Raw genomic sequence first — 15,792 nt, 5'->3', positions numbered from 1 at the left:
ATAAAGATAAGTTAGTGGTTCAATTCAACAGGAGATGACAAATTAGGAAATATGGTATTGTTTCAATCAGCAGCAATGGTACACATTTCAAGAGTATAACACTATAATTAATATCAGATGTAACTACGGGTAAAATGAAGATGTGAATTACATTCAACTGTTGCTCTAACTGTCTAATCAAAGTACAGTATGTTACTTTGCAGATACTAATACATTATTCTGAGCAAGTAAATTAGTAGTAAATGGCTTTTGATTGAATGTTTCAGTGACCAAAATGCTTTTTATTTGAGAGAACTGACTTTTTGTACTTGCACTATAGATAATTGGATACAGTAATTAAGAAACAAAGCCACTCTTGAATTAAAGATGTGAACAAAAAAAATCCGTATTCAGCATTTGGAATTTAAAGCAGCTTTATTTGCTTGTTCACCATCCCTTGTGTTCATTGATTTTCCTCCTTCTTCTGGGTCAATTCAGACACTGCATTCAGAGGAGCTGGACTGGATGAAACAAGCTTGCCTGGATCGACATGGCAAGGATCGACAAGATGGTGGGAAAGCAAAAATGATTCGATGATTTTGTCACTCCAGCAGCGATGCTTGGATTTTAATTGTATTGGAGAATCTTCATTAGGGATAGCGGATGATGAAAGAGCTCAGAGCTGCATCATTATAGGAGGCTTCACTGGCCAGGCCTTTTTGCATGCAATGAAAATGTCAGCCTCACCTCGGTCATTTGTAACATAATAAGTGGAAGTCGAATGACTGCAGTGCAAGCAGCACACTGGGGGAAGGGCAAACAGCCTGTCCCCCTAAAAGGTATTTTTTAAGACTCTTGATTAGAAAGTATAATGAGATACCAAAAGACACAGCAAAGATGATCTCTCAGGAGACTGATGGAAAACAAATTAATGTGGTGATTTTGTTTTAATTATTATTTTTCTATCAGTCCACGGCATGCCTTGGGTACCCATCAGACACTGGAGCTGTTCTTGCCTGTATTGATTTTTTGCCTGACACATTCAAAGAATACAGATTTTAATCATCTCAGTGCATAACACCCTATGATTCCATTAAAACAAGAGCCTTCCAGCACTACACATACATTTAGTTTAAATGACACACATTTCTCTTGGAGCTAAACACAGGATAATGCATCCCAAGGTTTTCGTACATGATTAAATGCAGGCTCATCCCACTAAGCACCTCTTATATGAACTAATATCATCAACAAAGACAACAATTTGACCAATTAAACTTTGGTTTATTAAAACAGTCAACTGAGTGATTGTCTTAGAGCTTAAATGTATTTTAAACACAACTTCTTGTTCTAGCTAACAGTGCAAAATAGATTGCAATAGTTTCTGCAATACAACATTTTGGCAACACTGACTCTGTAGTGCCCATCACATTGTCTGCTGTGAGATCCATAAAGGTTAGGCGAATGGTGCATTTAAAGTAACAATAGTGGTGTAACAACCACAACAAGGGTGACAACAGGGCACCTCAGGGCTCCACACTATCTGTCAGACATCCTCACCCTGAAAGAAGTTCATTACAGGGGGTGTCAGACGCCCAGGAGGGTAGATGACTTGAAAATATAGAATAGCAAATAAAATGTATTATTTTCCGAAAACAAGGTAACGATTATGAGAAAAGTTCAGCAGGCTTTTATCAATCACCAGGCACTGAATCTGTGCTTACAAACACTTTGCCCCCTGCTTTGGCCCCTTCCTGTCAAATTATTTTCTGCACTAAGTTGTGCTCTCAAAATATATTTCAAAGGTAGGTGACGCATGTTGGAGTGGGCATCCCTAGTCAAAATGCCTTTTACAACAAATCTAAATGAAGTTGTAACTTTTTACAGTTTCAAAATAAAAAATAAAAGGCCTTGTCCAAAGGTTTGGGAAACCTGTCAGCTAGAACTCCTCCTCGGGCAACTATAACAGCTTGCAAAGTGCGAGTCTTTCAATTCTTGTTTTTTTCCCCATTCTTCCTGGCAGAACACCTCTAGCTCAGAAATATTCTTCGGCCTTCTTGCCGGGACTGTGATGGCCATTCCAAAACCTTCACTCGTCTTTCCTGGAGGTACTTCATGGTTGATTTTGAGATATGCTTCAGGTCATTGTCTTGCTGGAATACCCAACCTCTCTTCAACTTTAATTTCTGGACTGACCTTCAAACATTAGCCTCTAGAATGTCTTGATATTTGGTGGAATCCATTCTTCCTTCCACCCGCCCAATATTGTCTCTGCCTCCAGCTGCTACACAACCCAAAGCATAACGGATCCACCTCCATGCTTAACAGTTGGCAAGGTGTTCTTGTCTACAAATGCTTCAACCTTTTTTCTCCAAACATACCTTCTTTGGTTGTGGCCAAAAAGTTCAATTTTGGTTTTGTCAGTCCAAAGCACACTGTTCCAATAAGCTTCAGGTTTCTCAAGGTTTTCTTTTGCATACTTCAGACACTTAATTTTGTGTTGAGGTCGTAGGAAAGGCTTCTTTCTGGCAACTCTGCCATGTATGTCTTTGTTGTTTAGGTACGCTGTTGTTGTCCTGTGAACAACTAGACCGGTGTCTGCTACTTTTTTTTGCAGCTCTTTTGCAGTGATGTGTGGGTTCGTCTGAGAAATTCCCACCAGATCTCGGGCCATTCTATCAGAAAATGTTCTTGGTCTTCCAGATCTTGCCTTGACTTCATTTGTTCCATTTATTTTCCATTTTCTGATGATGTTTCTGACAGTGGAAATGGGTAGTCTGAAACGTTGCAAGAGTTTTTTGTAGCCTTCTCCTTGATGGTGGAAGTGAACTATCTTGATTCTGACATCCTTGGACAACTGTTTAGACTAGAGGAACCCATGGTTTTTAACACCAGACACAACAGCCACAGCAGTCGGATACTTTAGAAGGCATGGAGTTACTTCAGAATATATAGTTCAACCCTGAAATTATATTCACCTGACTCATTGAAGCCCTAACGAGTAAATCACTGTGGTCTGGGCTTTAGTAATCATCTTATCAAAAAGTAACAAAGAATAATCCAAAAGGGTTCCCAAACTTTTTCACAGGGCCCTTTTCCTTTTTTATAATTTAAAAACTCTGAAAATGAAAATAAAAACAAATTTGCAGAAAGGTGACATGTTTAACTTTGTAACATTTAGTGTTCAGGTTTGCTTTCATTCACTTGGAGATTAATTGTAACAGACATTTAAACCAGGGGTGCCCACATTTTTGCACCCCACTGTATACATAGAATATGTATGTTTTTAATCTGTAGCACTTTGAGATTTCTTTCTTATTTTGTAAGTGCATTACAAATAAAATGTATTATTATTATTATTGTTGTTATTATATGTACATTTTCTAATGGAGATAAGGCAACTCGATCTTCTAAAATGCATTTAATACATATAACATGATTGATGTTTAAAGTTCTGGCTAGATATGTTAACATTGCACTTCTTTACATTTGGGCAGTTGTTTTTATGGATTTGAAAGGAGCATCTTTTCAAGAGCCTAGATAAGCCTAAATGGCTTTATCAGTTGAAAAAACATTACCAGGATATCAAAGACCAATAGGAGAAAGAGACAAACCAAACATCAAGATATGGCATGGAATATGCTATCAAATAAGCATCTAACTCATAAATTGATAACTAGCATTTATTAAAACATGAATAGGTTTCGTATCACAAGACTTGAATTACACAGTCCAATCTTGGCTCATAATAGATCTTCTTTAAAACACCCATCTAGTTTGCGGCCAACTAAATAGTACCCATTGTTTTTCCTCTGTTAATTGGAGCATGTTCCAGGACAGTGAATGGAGGGGAAACATGAAACTTCCAGAACATGAGAAACAGATGCTCCACACTTCTGTCTACAGGCACCTCCATCTGAAAAGGCAGGAGGGGGCAGTGTGAAGGGAGAATAATGAAGAATAGAGAGTTGATATCTAATGAAACAATGAGTTTGAAAAGAAACCTGGATTTGACGGAGGAAGCACCTGAAAGTCTGAGGGAAAGAATGGATGACAGCATTGTTTTACAGATAGAAAACATTCAAATGTAGACTCATTGTAATCTTTTGTTGTTATTTCAGACTAGATAACCTGTCTATGAGAACAGCACTGGCTGCAGTGCATCACATTTTTATACCAACTGTCACTCTGTGTCATATCTTATTTATGCATAGCACTGTCCGTTTTAATTAGCAATTTCAGGTCAGTGAAAACCCTGTCCTCCTCCAGGCTGTGGCAAGGCAGACTTGTGAAAAAAATGCCTTCAGTGTTATTTGATCAAAAATAGGCCATTACAACCATAATCATGATGGCGGCGGCCCCTGTGTAATGCATGCTCTCCAGAAACGATCCATCTCGGAGTGAAACTGCAAAATTCTGTGGAACCTAGAAATGAATGATGAAACACAAAATCTGAGATCTATCTGGAATAAATAAAAGAGCATGCCATACAAGGTAATTATAATGGAACCAGGTCCCATCATTTTACAAAAACTCAAGCAAGGCTTTTTTTTGCCTCCATTACCGATACAATTAATTATGATAATCACCCCTTCGGCATTAAAAACAAACATCAGTTTCAGTAGACCTGGCCTTGCCTGTACTGTCTAGGAGATGGATATTTCTTTGATACTTCATTGAACTAGTTCATACAGTAGCACAAAGCTGTGTGAATTTGTGACCACTTCCATAACAAATGATGTAATGGTATCTGTGAAGTTTAGAAGCCAAACACATGTTTTGCCCAAGGCGTTACTGACACCAAAGAAAAAGCTAGTTTACTGAAACTGATTGTCATAATATTTCTCCTAAGGACAAACATAAGGAGTGTCAGTCCTTTTTGAAAGTTTCTTCAGCTCAGAACAAAACTGAGCCTTGGCTGAAAATAGTTTTTTCTTTTTTTTTAAACGCACTCAAACCATTCTTGCTCTAGCGTCATTCAAGGTTCTATTCACACACAACTGCATTCACAGCAAGCTGCTATTGTATTCCTATCTAATAAATTATGCTTTGTTGCATATTCATGGTTGCCTTGTCCAGGGTGAGGAGGGTGAGACAGACTCTTGGGTCCTGGGAAAATGGTGGTGAAGTTGGGCTGAACAAGTAGCTATGTCACAAAGCATTCCTCTGTGATTACACATCTGCTGAGATCCAGACAGAGAGACATTTCTAAGCTCTGTCTGAACACAGTTTATTTCTAGTCTCTATTGTTGTTTTATGTAACCAATTGCCCAAAAAGGAAAAGAACATGAACTGACAGTTTGAATTTGACTCTGCAACTATCCACCACAGGCCATGCTGATTCCAAAGATATAAAGACTGCTAATACCTCACCAATCAGTTTTTCCACATTACTAAACTAAATTACCAGGGTACCATACATCTCCAATACTGAAAACCTCAGAAGTGACCCCCCCCCAAAAATCCCCAAAGGTTACTAATTTAAAAATATTGTGTGGAATGTACCCTCTCTATCAAATCTGTTTGTTTTCTGGACGAGGGTTGTAAGACTTTTCCCCTCAGCCTCCCAGTCAGAGGAACTTTGGTGGGGGTCTAGGATCACATGACAAGAGAAACCCTCCTCAGGGTTCACTAGGCCTTGTGTTTCTCCTGACCTCCTCAGTTGTTCTTCTTTGTTGCCATTGGATCTACAGGGATTAGGTCTCTGGAAGACTGTGTTTCTACAAACTGAACTTTCAGTCAAGATGAGCAAAGCACACTTCTACACTGTAACCATGCACTCTGAGTCATCTGTTTTGTCTACTGATGACTGCTTGTTGCACTCACAAAACTTTGTTTGGAATTGTATTCACCATGTAGCCTACTTTCATGCAACATTACATGAAATGGGTAATGTAAATGTAAGAAACAGAATTTTATTTAAAAAAAACAATTGTATAATTTAGCTGACCTTCCCGTAGTTCCAATTAGGTGTATACTGTCCCAGGTGGGACACAAATATCCTGAAGTTCAAAGATCAAAAAAAAATAATCTACCATAAGACCACAAAAATTAAATATCCTGAATATCAAATACGAAATTTGGATCAATCCAGCCTATTGGGTGGATTCCAATAGCAGGTTCTTACACAAATGCATAAGCTATGCCTACGTGCAATTAATCAACCAGAACAAACAACAGTCCGGAATATTTCCTCTTCATCTGTTGTGTACTAACCCCTTGATCTGTTATCATATGCATTTATCTAATTGAATGAATCTAATTACCCTGCCCAATGCCTACACATCTACAATAGATTATTATCCAGATCTTATACATTTAAAAACAACCCCATTCACATCGCATGATTACCTCAAGGAGTATGTGCAATCTGTTTCTTTTCCTGGAAAAAACAGGCTGAGGACATTGCTGAGAGTGAGAGAGAAATGTGATTCACTGTCCCGCCTAGTGGCCAAGGACCTAAATCACTAGGGATGTACTCAGACTGAAAATCTCTACACTCTCAATGATCATTTAAAAACCATAAATGTTGCTATAGTACCTAAATTATCAAATAATATTCGCTGCATAGTAGCCAAGCGTATTTTGTCACTTACAACACCCTAAACAAGTGTTTAGAGCTATTCTTTTAATAATGTTATTAAATATCTACTGTTGTAAATTCTGGATTTGTAACTGTCGACATATCACTATATTGTGTCACCATTAATGGAAGGGCCATATGATTGTAATGGACACATTCTGCAGGATTACTTCCCTGGGACCCTATATCTCCAAGTAGGGACCAAGGACAACAGAGACATAACAGGTAGATTATTGGAGGGAGTGACACTCCTCCTTCCTGAAGACGACAGTGATTTATACATCTCTCAATGAGTAATTAGACTGTCCTCAATTTGGTATCCTAATTCATCACCTTCTATTTAATTATACATTGACAGACATATATTTAGCTGTAATGTTCTGTATGGATTATAAAACTGGTTGGAAGAATGCTGATATGGTACTTTGCTGCTTCAGAATTTGCAACTGTAGGCCTACTGCAGTCACTACACTGTGGGGTCAACAGTGAGATACCATACTTCTCATACTGTGCAGTATTAATTGGCTTAGGTCAGGATCAGCAGGTACACTGACATGGATCAACTCAATATGAACTCAGACAGAAGCTGAACTTGGCCAGATGCATTTTATTTTCAAAGAAATAAACATTGGTTTAGCTCAAGTAAAAACATATAATAACACACACATACAGATATTGCACAGTGATTAGGAAAGGATTTTTTTTTTTAACTAATGAACACAAAAGCTATGGCACACAATGGAACCTCTAGCACATTCCTGTCGATCTTTGTTCAGCAGCATATCCTTAAATCATAATGTGACAATTAATCAACCACACCTTTAATTATCAAAAAAGTCCCAGCTCTGTCCAAGTTCTGTAACTTCAAAGGGTCACAGTGCTAATTAAACACAATTTTAGACCCCATTCACCTCACACTGTTTATCATTAAAGCATTATTAAAAGCACTGAACATATTTGTATTAGTAAATTAGAATTTGGATTAACAGCTTCATGAAATTAACTCTGGTTGCTTGACCATAATATATGGTCGGCTTGTTTATTCAGATAAACCACAGAGATGGTTTGCAGCAAAGACAAACAATCCTCTGTCTAAAATGTTTCCCTCATGAATACAAGTTTATGCAAGTGATTACAGACTAATACACAAAAGCTATGCATATAATCGTCTTTCTAAGCTCATCAGTACATTCACAATCATCATGAAGATTTATCCCAATTAAAGAGTATCTGTCACAACACACAAAATACAATTGGATGACTAGGATTCCCCTTGCTGAGAAAATGTTTGAAACAAATGTGAGAATATGGCTCTTGAACAATGTGTGTATAAGCAAGGCTTAATCTGTTTTGTTGAAAGATGATTATCCTGTACGTTCAATTACTTGGTACATTGATCTATTATTGATAACTAATACATTCAAAGCCTTGGCACTAGGGGGGACCAGACAATATAATTGAAACATACAAGCACTCACAAGGGCAATACCACGCAAGAGACCTTTGATAACATATCTCAATCAGACTTGCAAGGGCCGAACACTGAACCCCCAGCAATGGTCATATTCTGCTTTTTTTCTCTGAACACAGAAGGGACAGGAGATTAGCTTCCTGACCATGTGACCTGATCTGGAAGAACTAGTAGGAGACAGGAGATTTGGCCGTTCATGTTGACGTGACCAGGACCATCGACTGGCCATAAGTATTTCATTTTATAACAAACACATTTCTTAGAATCCTGCTAACATTCATGATTGAAAAAAATCAAACGTCTGTGAAAGCAGACTGACCCAACACCCATGATGGGTGCCCATCTGGATAGGCCATAGTGCAAGCAGGTGGTGGCTTGAGTAGTGGCAACAGTCTAGCTACATCATTCCATATTTCCAACACTTCCCTACCTCAATTAACAGCAGAAAAACCTGCTTTTTCTTTTCTCAAAGGCCCAATCTCTATGAGGGACAACATTTCAGAATCAGAGAGCAGGGTCTGGCGTGTCATCAGTCTCCTCAGCTTCCACCAGGCAAGCCTCATCAGTGGAGGGGGCCCTGAATGGAGGGTGGTACTCGAACGACGTGAGCACAGTGGAACCGTCATTGTGCTTCTGGTGCATGAACCAAATGGCTGCTGAGATCCCTATAATGCCCACTACACTGAGTATAACCAGAGCTGAGAGCAGTGGGGAAGCTGAGGGGAGAAAAACAATGCAAGGAAGGTCACTATTGAGCTTAGGTACAGTTGCTATCTGAAGAGCAAAGCAAAGGTAAACAAAGGCTTAGTTCAACTTACCCGGTTTGCCTTCCTCTTCCTCCACAGCTTTGAAATAGAAATGGAGCATAGCATCAGTGAAACATTAAACATTACGTTCAAACAAGAACAGGATTAACTACAGCAGTTTTGCTACACCTTAACACATACCAGTCGACTGTTGTTGAGTGAGGGACAAGATCAGAAAGCATTTCACTATGTCAATTACAGCTGTATGCGATATACATGACAAAAAACACTTTATTTGATTTGACTTGACCTGTGGGTCAAATTGACAAAACAAGCCATCAACAAGCCACCAGTCTACATCAAGTGATCTATTACTAGAGGGTTTGGCTCACAGATTGTTGCTTCAATACAGTAAATACAGTATATAATGTTTGTAATGGATGGAGTCATTTAAGGACAAGGGCCTTACTCTCAGCAGCTTCACAGACCACTCCATCCTCAACGACAGCACAGCTGACAACCTCCCATTTCCCAGTGTAGCTGTGTAAGGCTGCACATGTGTCCATGGGAATCTCGTCTGACGGTCCGGAGCCGGTCTCCCAGTTTGTATAGCTCACATTAGACTCATCCAGCCACTTTAAGCCATCATCTAAAAAACAAAAACAAATGTCATCACAACATAATTGAGTGAGTATTGCCTTAAATAAAGCTGTAGACATACTCAAAATAACATTGTTCAAAGAATATCAGTGGCGTCTGCTTCCCCCGCCCCCACAACATGTACACATGAAAGCTGTTATATATCAGTTTCTTTGAGCCTTTTTATCCCCCTGCTTCTGCTAAACAGAACTTTATAAAAACAGGATGTGTTGTCGAGTTCAGAATGGGAAACGGTATCATACCACCATAGAGGCTAATGTTAACTCTTTCCATGTAGATAACTGTTCTATTATTGACACTATGGCCTTACAGTCACGGTGTGCGTGTTGGGGGGGCACACGTTCAAGACCCAACAGATCTTGTTAGAAATGTGCTCATGATGCTCATTGTGTTAAACATTTCATAAACAAGTCTGATCTGAAGGCCTGCTTTGCAAGGGATTAGTAGGGTTGCTTAAGTAAACTTACCAAAACAATATTATGTGCAGCACGATTGTTTTGTATTGCTTAGTCCCTCTGTCTTTCCCATCAAGACCACATTCAAATACATTCATGTGTTGTCCTCTGGAACCTAATATACTGTTCCTATCTGTTCTAAGCCTTAACCCCCCCCAACTAAATACATTAACCAGCTGTATATTATAAAAGAATAGTAATCCTCCAATACATCTAAAGGAACTTACTGTCACTATCATAGTACATGCCCAACCACACATTGATGTTGCCTTTCCACACCTCAGGGACGTAGTCCCTGACAAAGTCATTCTCCTCCCCATCTTGAATACTCAAAAGCTCTGAAAGGGACAACAGAAAATGATATTTCAATGAAATAATTGAATGATATTTCAATTAAATAATTGACCTCATAGATAAGGATATGATGAGATTATATTATGAGAAAGTTACATCAACATTACAACAATATAATAAATTCACATTGTTGGAGATATTATTGTCCGAGTACCATATCCATTGCAGAAGTGTTTTGCAGCCTCAAGAGTATAGCTTTTGTTAATATCTTCTTCTCCATGCACAAAATGATAACATCTTTGTCTGAAAGACACCCAGGTGCGACCATCTGCAGGACAGTCTGTGGGGACAACAGTCATGGAACAAATAAGGAGGCTCGACCACCACACTCAAGTCAACTAACCTCCACTCATATCAGTTGTGATGTCGTGAGCTTAGAATTATAAGGTTCTATCTCCGTTTAGGGTAGTTCAGAGATATTTAGCGTCAAAGTTTTTACATTCCATTATGTTTTGTGAGATGGAACCTTTGTATTTTATGAATTACTAACTCAAAAATGTCAACATTTTAAAGATAACACCACACAGGCATTAATAAACACCTAATGGATCAGATTATGTAAAAAACTCAATTTTGACAAAAATGGAGATAGAACCTCACGATGTGGCTGACAAACAATGGATGTGTAAACGACCCAAAGACAGGGCCGCTAATGGGCTTTTACACTTTTACTTTTTTTTCTATAAATGTTTCAAATCTTTAAACATTGTTATTGTTTCAGTCCTACCGCCTGATGTCTACAAAAAAGTAGGACAGGCAACAAACCACATCACGACGGCAGGTTTGCGACCGTGTCAAACAATAAACAGTGGCTTATGGGGGGGAAAGTAAAAAAAATATATATAGTTTTTGGTCAATGTCAACCATGTCAACATAATGTGTTCGTTCCTCGTCCAATCAGCGCAAAACTGCATTTAAAACGGCAACCACAGCTACAAAATAGACATTTCAGGGTCATTACAATATTACAATATAATTAAGTTTCACTGCGCTTAGATATAGACTGCACTGTGAACACGAACGAACTATGAACTATCCGAAATCTGATCGTTCAGCGTGATAGAAAATCGAAAGCACAACAAACAATAAATCCTTTAATGTTTCTCAAGCAACACCGAGGGGGTGAAGTCCATAAACGGACAAAGTTTATTGTCTCTACTCACCACCAGCGAGAGTAGATTGCCAGTAAATTACAGCTATAACGATATTGCATAATGAGAAGGGGGAAAGGTGACATATCTTTAGTGACTCCATGTTAGCGACGCAGAAATCAGAGCGTCAGTTTTTTTACTGCGAGTTAAAAACGTCAGCTTCACGGTGCTAATGAAATCCCACCCCCAGCTAAAACAGTAGGACCCTCCTCAAACAAGCGCATGACCCAATGGACCAATGGAAAAAGTTCACAGTAAATGAGTAGAGAGTTCCCCCTATTGTGTCCAGTATTATAAGATGTATTGTTTTGTTCAAACAAATACACAAACATGCTACTATAACATATTTTCTAACAAAACAATTGCATGTGTTTTTGATATAACTGCTGACATGTCATATTAATGAAGTTGAAGTCTGCATTACATGGTGGATTCATGATTATTAACAAAAAAAGAAAAACATTTAACGCCCATAATTGCCTATAAAAGGTCAGTGAAACACCCCGAATTAGTCATCCATACTGATTGCATCATGGCAACTAAGAGAAGAAGAAAGAAGTAGAAGAAGTAAGAAATGTAATTTCACGGAATGTGAGATAGAAGCTCTTGTAGGGGAAGTGCAAGCCTGAAAGCTTATTTTGTTTGGGTGTTACAGGTCGAGGATAACTAAGGCAAAAAAGGCCTCAGAGTGGCAGTGTGTGAGAGACTTCAAGATTCACAAGCGATTTTTCAGACAGAGGCGATCACTAAAAGTGCTCATTGATGAAGACGTTCCAGAAGACCTGAGGGAGAGTGACAGATTCTGGAAAGTGAGGCCTTTTCTGGATCGTATTCTGAAAAGGCTGCAGGCTCGACCCAAATGTGTCTCTATTGACGAGCAGATGATCCCATTTACCAGAGCCTGTCCGTGTCGGCAATATCTGCCAATGAAGCCAAACCCAGTTGGCATGTAGAACTTTGTTTGCGCTACAGCAGATAGCAGTGTGCTGGACTTTGACGTGTACCAAGGTGCAAACTTGAGCAGTTCAAAGAATCAGAGGATCTGGGTTTAGGTCAGCTTGGTCATTGCTCGTCTGTGTCAAACTCTGCACCCTGGTTCTTCACAACCATCCAATGTGTGGAGCGAATGATGGAGAAGGAGGTGTACGTGACTGGTACAGTTATGAAGAATCGGGTCGCTGCAGCAGTGCAAAAGCTACCAACTGACAAGACGATGAAAAAGGCCGGAAGAGGTACCTCAGCAGAAGTTACCACTGAAGATAGAAAGATGTGCGTAGTGAAGTGGTATGACAATAAACCGGTATTGGTGATGTCTATATGTTCATGCTACACAGCCAGAAGACACCTGCAAGCGAAGGGACAAGAAACTGACACGATATGTGACCATCTCGCAATCAAGCATTATCCGTGAATACAACTCCAAGATGGGTGGGGTTGGTAGACCGGAGGATGAGTTACTATCGCATGAGCGTCCGTACTAAGAAGTGGACATTGTGGATGCTAATGCACTTCACGGATCTGGCTTTAGCCAACAGCTGGCTACTGTACCGCAAAGATCTTACTGCATGTGGTACAACAAAGAAGAGCATCATGCAGTTCCTTGAGTTTCGTATGGAAGTGGCTAAGACCTTCTTGGCCCTGCAGCATGACAATGGAGGAGACGACGCCGACCTTTCGGAACTGGCAGACGACGCAGACCTTTCGGAACAAGGGAAAAAATGTCAAGTCCCATATCTCAGGGATAATGCACATCTTTGTTACAGACATATGATATCTTCCTGCAATTGTTTGCAGCACTTCAAACAAGCCATATTGTAAATGTGACTGTGCTGAAAGGGCACAATTTTTGTTTTTTGCATTGTGATGTTCAAAGCATGTTCAAAACATGTTCATATGCTTTATGAATAAATGCAAAAGCAGTCAGGAAAAGCACTGCTCTGTTCAGGGTGAACTTGGTAACTTTATTGTGTTCTATGGAAATTCAGACCGAGTGTCCCCATATGTGGACATACATTTTCTCAAAAACGACATCATGTCAAAAGATGATGCTTAGTTTTTATAGTTATCAGGGCCCAATAAGCCCAAATAGCAAAAAGATATTAAAAATGCATACCAAACAAGAGCGAGGGGCTTAGGATAAAGTCGAGGCAAAAAAAAGAATACCAATACATAGGCATAGGTATCGGTGCCACGGGTGGGGGAAAGGGGACACCGGAGCTAAGCCTCTTTGATGAATGACTTGCCGCCATAATAGGGGAACCCCTCCTGAGTGGAGTGGTGACGGAGGAGGAGGAGGGGGACACCGACATTCAAGACGGACCGGATGATCCAGGTATGTAATTACTATTTCCTGATTTGAAAAGAATAAATTAATGCATTCAAGTTGTATTGAAACATTTATTTACACAAACAATTCTGACATTTCTTATAGTTTTAGATGCTGTATGTTCCAGCGGGGTTGGGGGGGGGCTGCAGTTGCACCAGGCCCGGGTATCCACTGCACCTCAGGCTTCCCAACCTCACTGACGCAGTCCTGCAAAAGCAAACCGAGACCCTGGTTTGATTGATTGATTGAAAACTTTATTAGAAGATTTGCAGAAGTAGGTACATGAAAGTACATATTACATACAAGGTCAACTAAAAGGATAAAAACCCAAGAAAGCCACTGGCTTATTTCAATTGGGGTCCTTGATTTTCAATTCATCGTTACATGTAAGACAGACAGGAAAAGAAAAAAAAAACTAGTACTATCTACAAGATAATACAGACAAATAACTATTACTATCTACAAGATAAAAATACATCCATCATGGGAAGAACAATACTAGATATACAATACAACAAAACATCAGGTATGTACAGCGGGTAGGACAGGTGGGGACATACACCACAGGTGGGGGCGGGGGACAAAACACAAAGTATGTACAGTGGGTAGTTCGGGTCTTTTAATCTGATTTTTGATTTAGAGGGTCCAGTTACGGATTGCAGCCTCCTGTAAATGTTTTTTGAGAGTGGTTTTGAAGGTGGGCAGTGTTTTGCACTCCTTTAAGATTATAGGAAGGGCGTTCCACATTTTTACTGCATAGTTTGCAAACGAGTTTAACCCCTTGTTTGTGGTGCAACGCAGTTGAACGTGGTTCGTGGAGCTTCCTCTGGTGTTGTATGTGTGGACGTTGTTCACTTTTTGGAAGTATGTTGACAGGTACTTGGGTGTCTTTGTGGTGTAGCGTATCTTGAAGACCAGGCCCAGTGCAAGCTGCTGCACTCTGTCAACTACTCGTAGCCAATCAAGGCTCAAAAAATGAGCAGCGGTTGGATGCCATTAAAACACTAAGATTAAAAAATGAGACACCATCACTAACGTTGGGTATATTTTACCCGATATAATATACCTCATAAAAAAAGACTTCTCATCAAAATATATTAAAGTACAACAATACATATCAAATTGAGGTACAAAAAAAGGTATCATGGGGGGACCCTATAAAAAAGCTGTAAAAAATAATGGAGCTGGGAACTTTCTGACGGGTTCTTTGTGAGTGAAGGCACAGTCTCCCTAAAAAATATTTTAAAAATATGATATATATAATTTATATATGAAAATATTTTACTCTCAATCACTAATGTCGAATGAAAATCAACCGAACACATGCCTGTAGAAAAACCCAGGGATGGGAGCAGGGAAACACACCTACCTTCGATGATGTCGGTGAGCAGCCTGAAGGTACCTAAGGCCCTCAGACAGCAGAAACACAATGAAAAGCACATGACCACAATTGTGTGGGTGAAAATCACCCGACGTTAGTGGGTTAAGGAGGTTGCGCTGAAATAATTTCTTAGGAGTTGCAGGACATGAAAAATATGTTGTCTTTGATAAGCTGTTCGCTGCAACAAATTGCTAAGAAATGATGATTGCTTTCCATACCTTGTGTTCTTACAAGCGACGCATCACATCCACACACTGGGTTTGCTTCTCCTCGGGGTGGGGGTAAGGGTCGGGGGCCCACACAAGGAACTAGTGTAAAGCCACATTCCTTAGCTGTGCCACATTATGTTGCACAGCACATGCCCTCACAATGCCGCAGCCCTTTTCAGGCTTATAGCACAGTAGTCCACCTGCGGAGTCGAGGTAGCGCCATCTGCCCTTAAGAAGTCCGATGGTGCGCTCCACAACAGCACGTGCCTGGCAATGGCGCACGTTATAGTTCCTCTGCTCTGCACTTTGGGGGTTAACAAAAGCGGTGAGCAGCCACCGCTTGAGGGGATAGCCACTATCGCTTACAAGATTAGTGAATGGGTTAGGCACTGCAGTAGAGAAATTGCAATTGATTTAGGATTTCTACATTACTCATCCGTACCTATAAGCCAGCCATCACGTAAACTTGTTGTAAAG

The 15,792-nt window shown here is 39.8% G+C and overlaps 1 protein-coding gene across 1 annotated transcript; it reads right to left on the bottom strand.

Moving 5' to 3' along the window:
- Positions 1-7,159: 7,159 nt before the first annotated feature.
- cd302 (CD302 molecule) lies at positions 7,160-11,551 on the bottom strand. The gene is made up of 6 exons (XM_080537242.1): positions 11,412-11,551; positions 10,403-10,528; positions 10,122-10,232; positions 9,249-9,428; positions 8,852-8,878; positions 7,160-8,749 (listed from the first exon to the last, which is right to left on the bottom strand). The coding sequence occupies exons 1-6, from the start codon at positions 11,500-11,502 to the stop codon at positions 8,538-8,540; spliced, it is 747 nt and encodes a 248-aa protein (XP_080393368.1). The 5' UTR covers positions 11,503-11,551; the 3' UTR covers positions 7,160-8,537.
- Between the last annotated feature and the right edge of the window lie 4,241 nt (positions 11,552-15,792).

Source organism: Nansenia antarctica (assembly GCF_963989245.1).
Source record: "Nansenia antarctica genome assembly, chromosome: 7".
Classification (NCBI taxonomy): domain Eukaryota; kingdom Metazoa; phylum Chordata; class Actinopteri; order Argentiniformes; family Microstomatidae; genus Nansenia; species Nansenia antarctica.
The sequence above is the reverse complement of the archived record's forward strand: the minus strand, read 5'-3'. Positions and strand labels throughout refer to the sequence as shown.

Excerpts from the sequence above, each read along its gene's own strand:
- cd302 (XM_080537242.1), bottom strand. The coding sequence starts at position 11,502 with ATGGAGTCACTAAAGATATGTCACCTTTCCCCCTTCTCATTATGCAAT. Across the intron at positions 8,879-9,248 it reads GGTCTGTGAAGCTGCTGAGA|CTGTGGAGGAAGAGGAAGGC; the intron begins GTAAGGCCCTTG and ends TCTATTTCAAAG. Across the intron at positions 8,750-8,851 it reads GGAAGAGGAAGGCAAACCGG|CTTCCCCACTGCTCTCAGCT; the intron begins GTAAGTTGAACT and ends TTCTCCCCTCAG.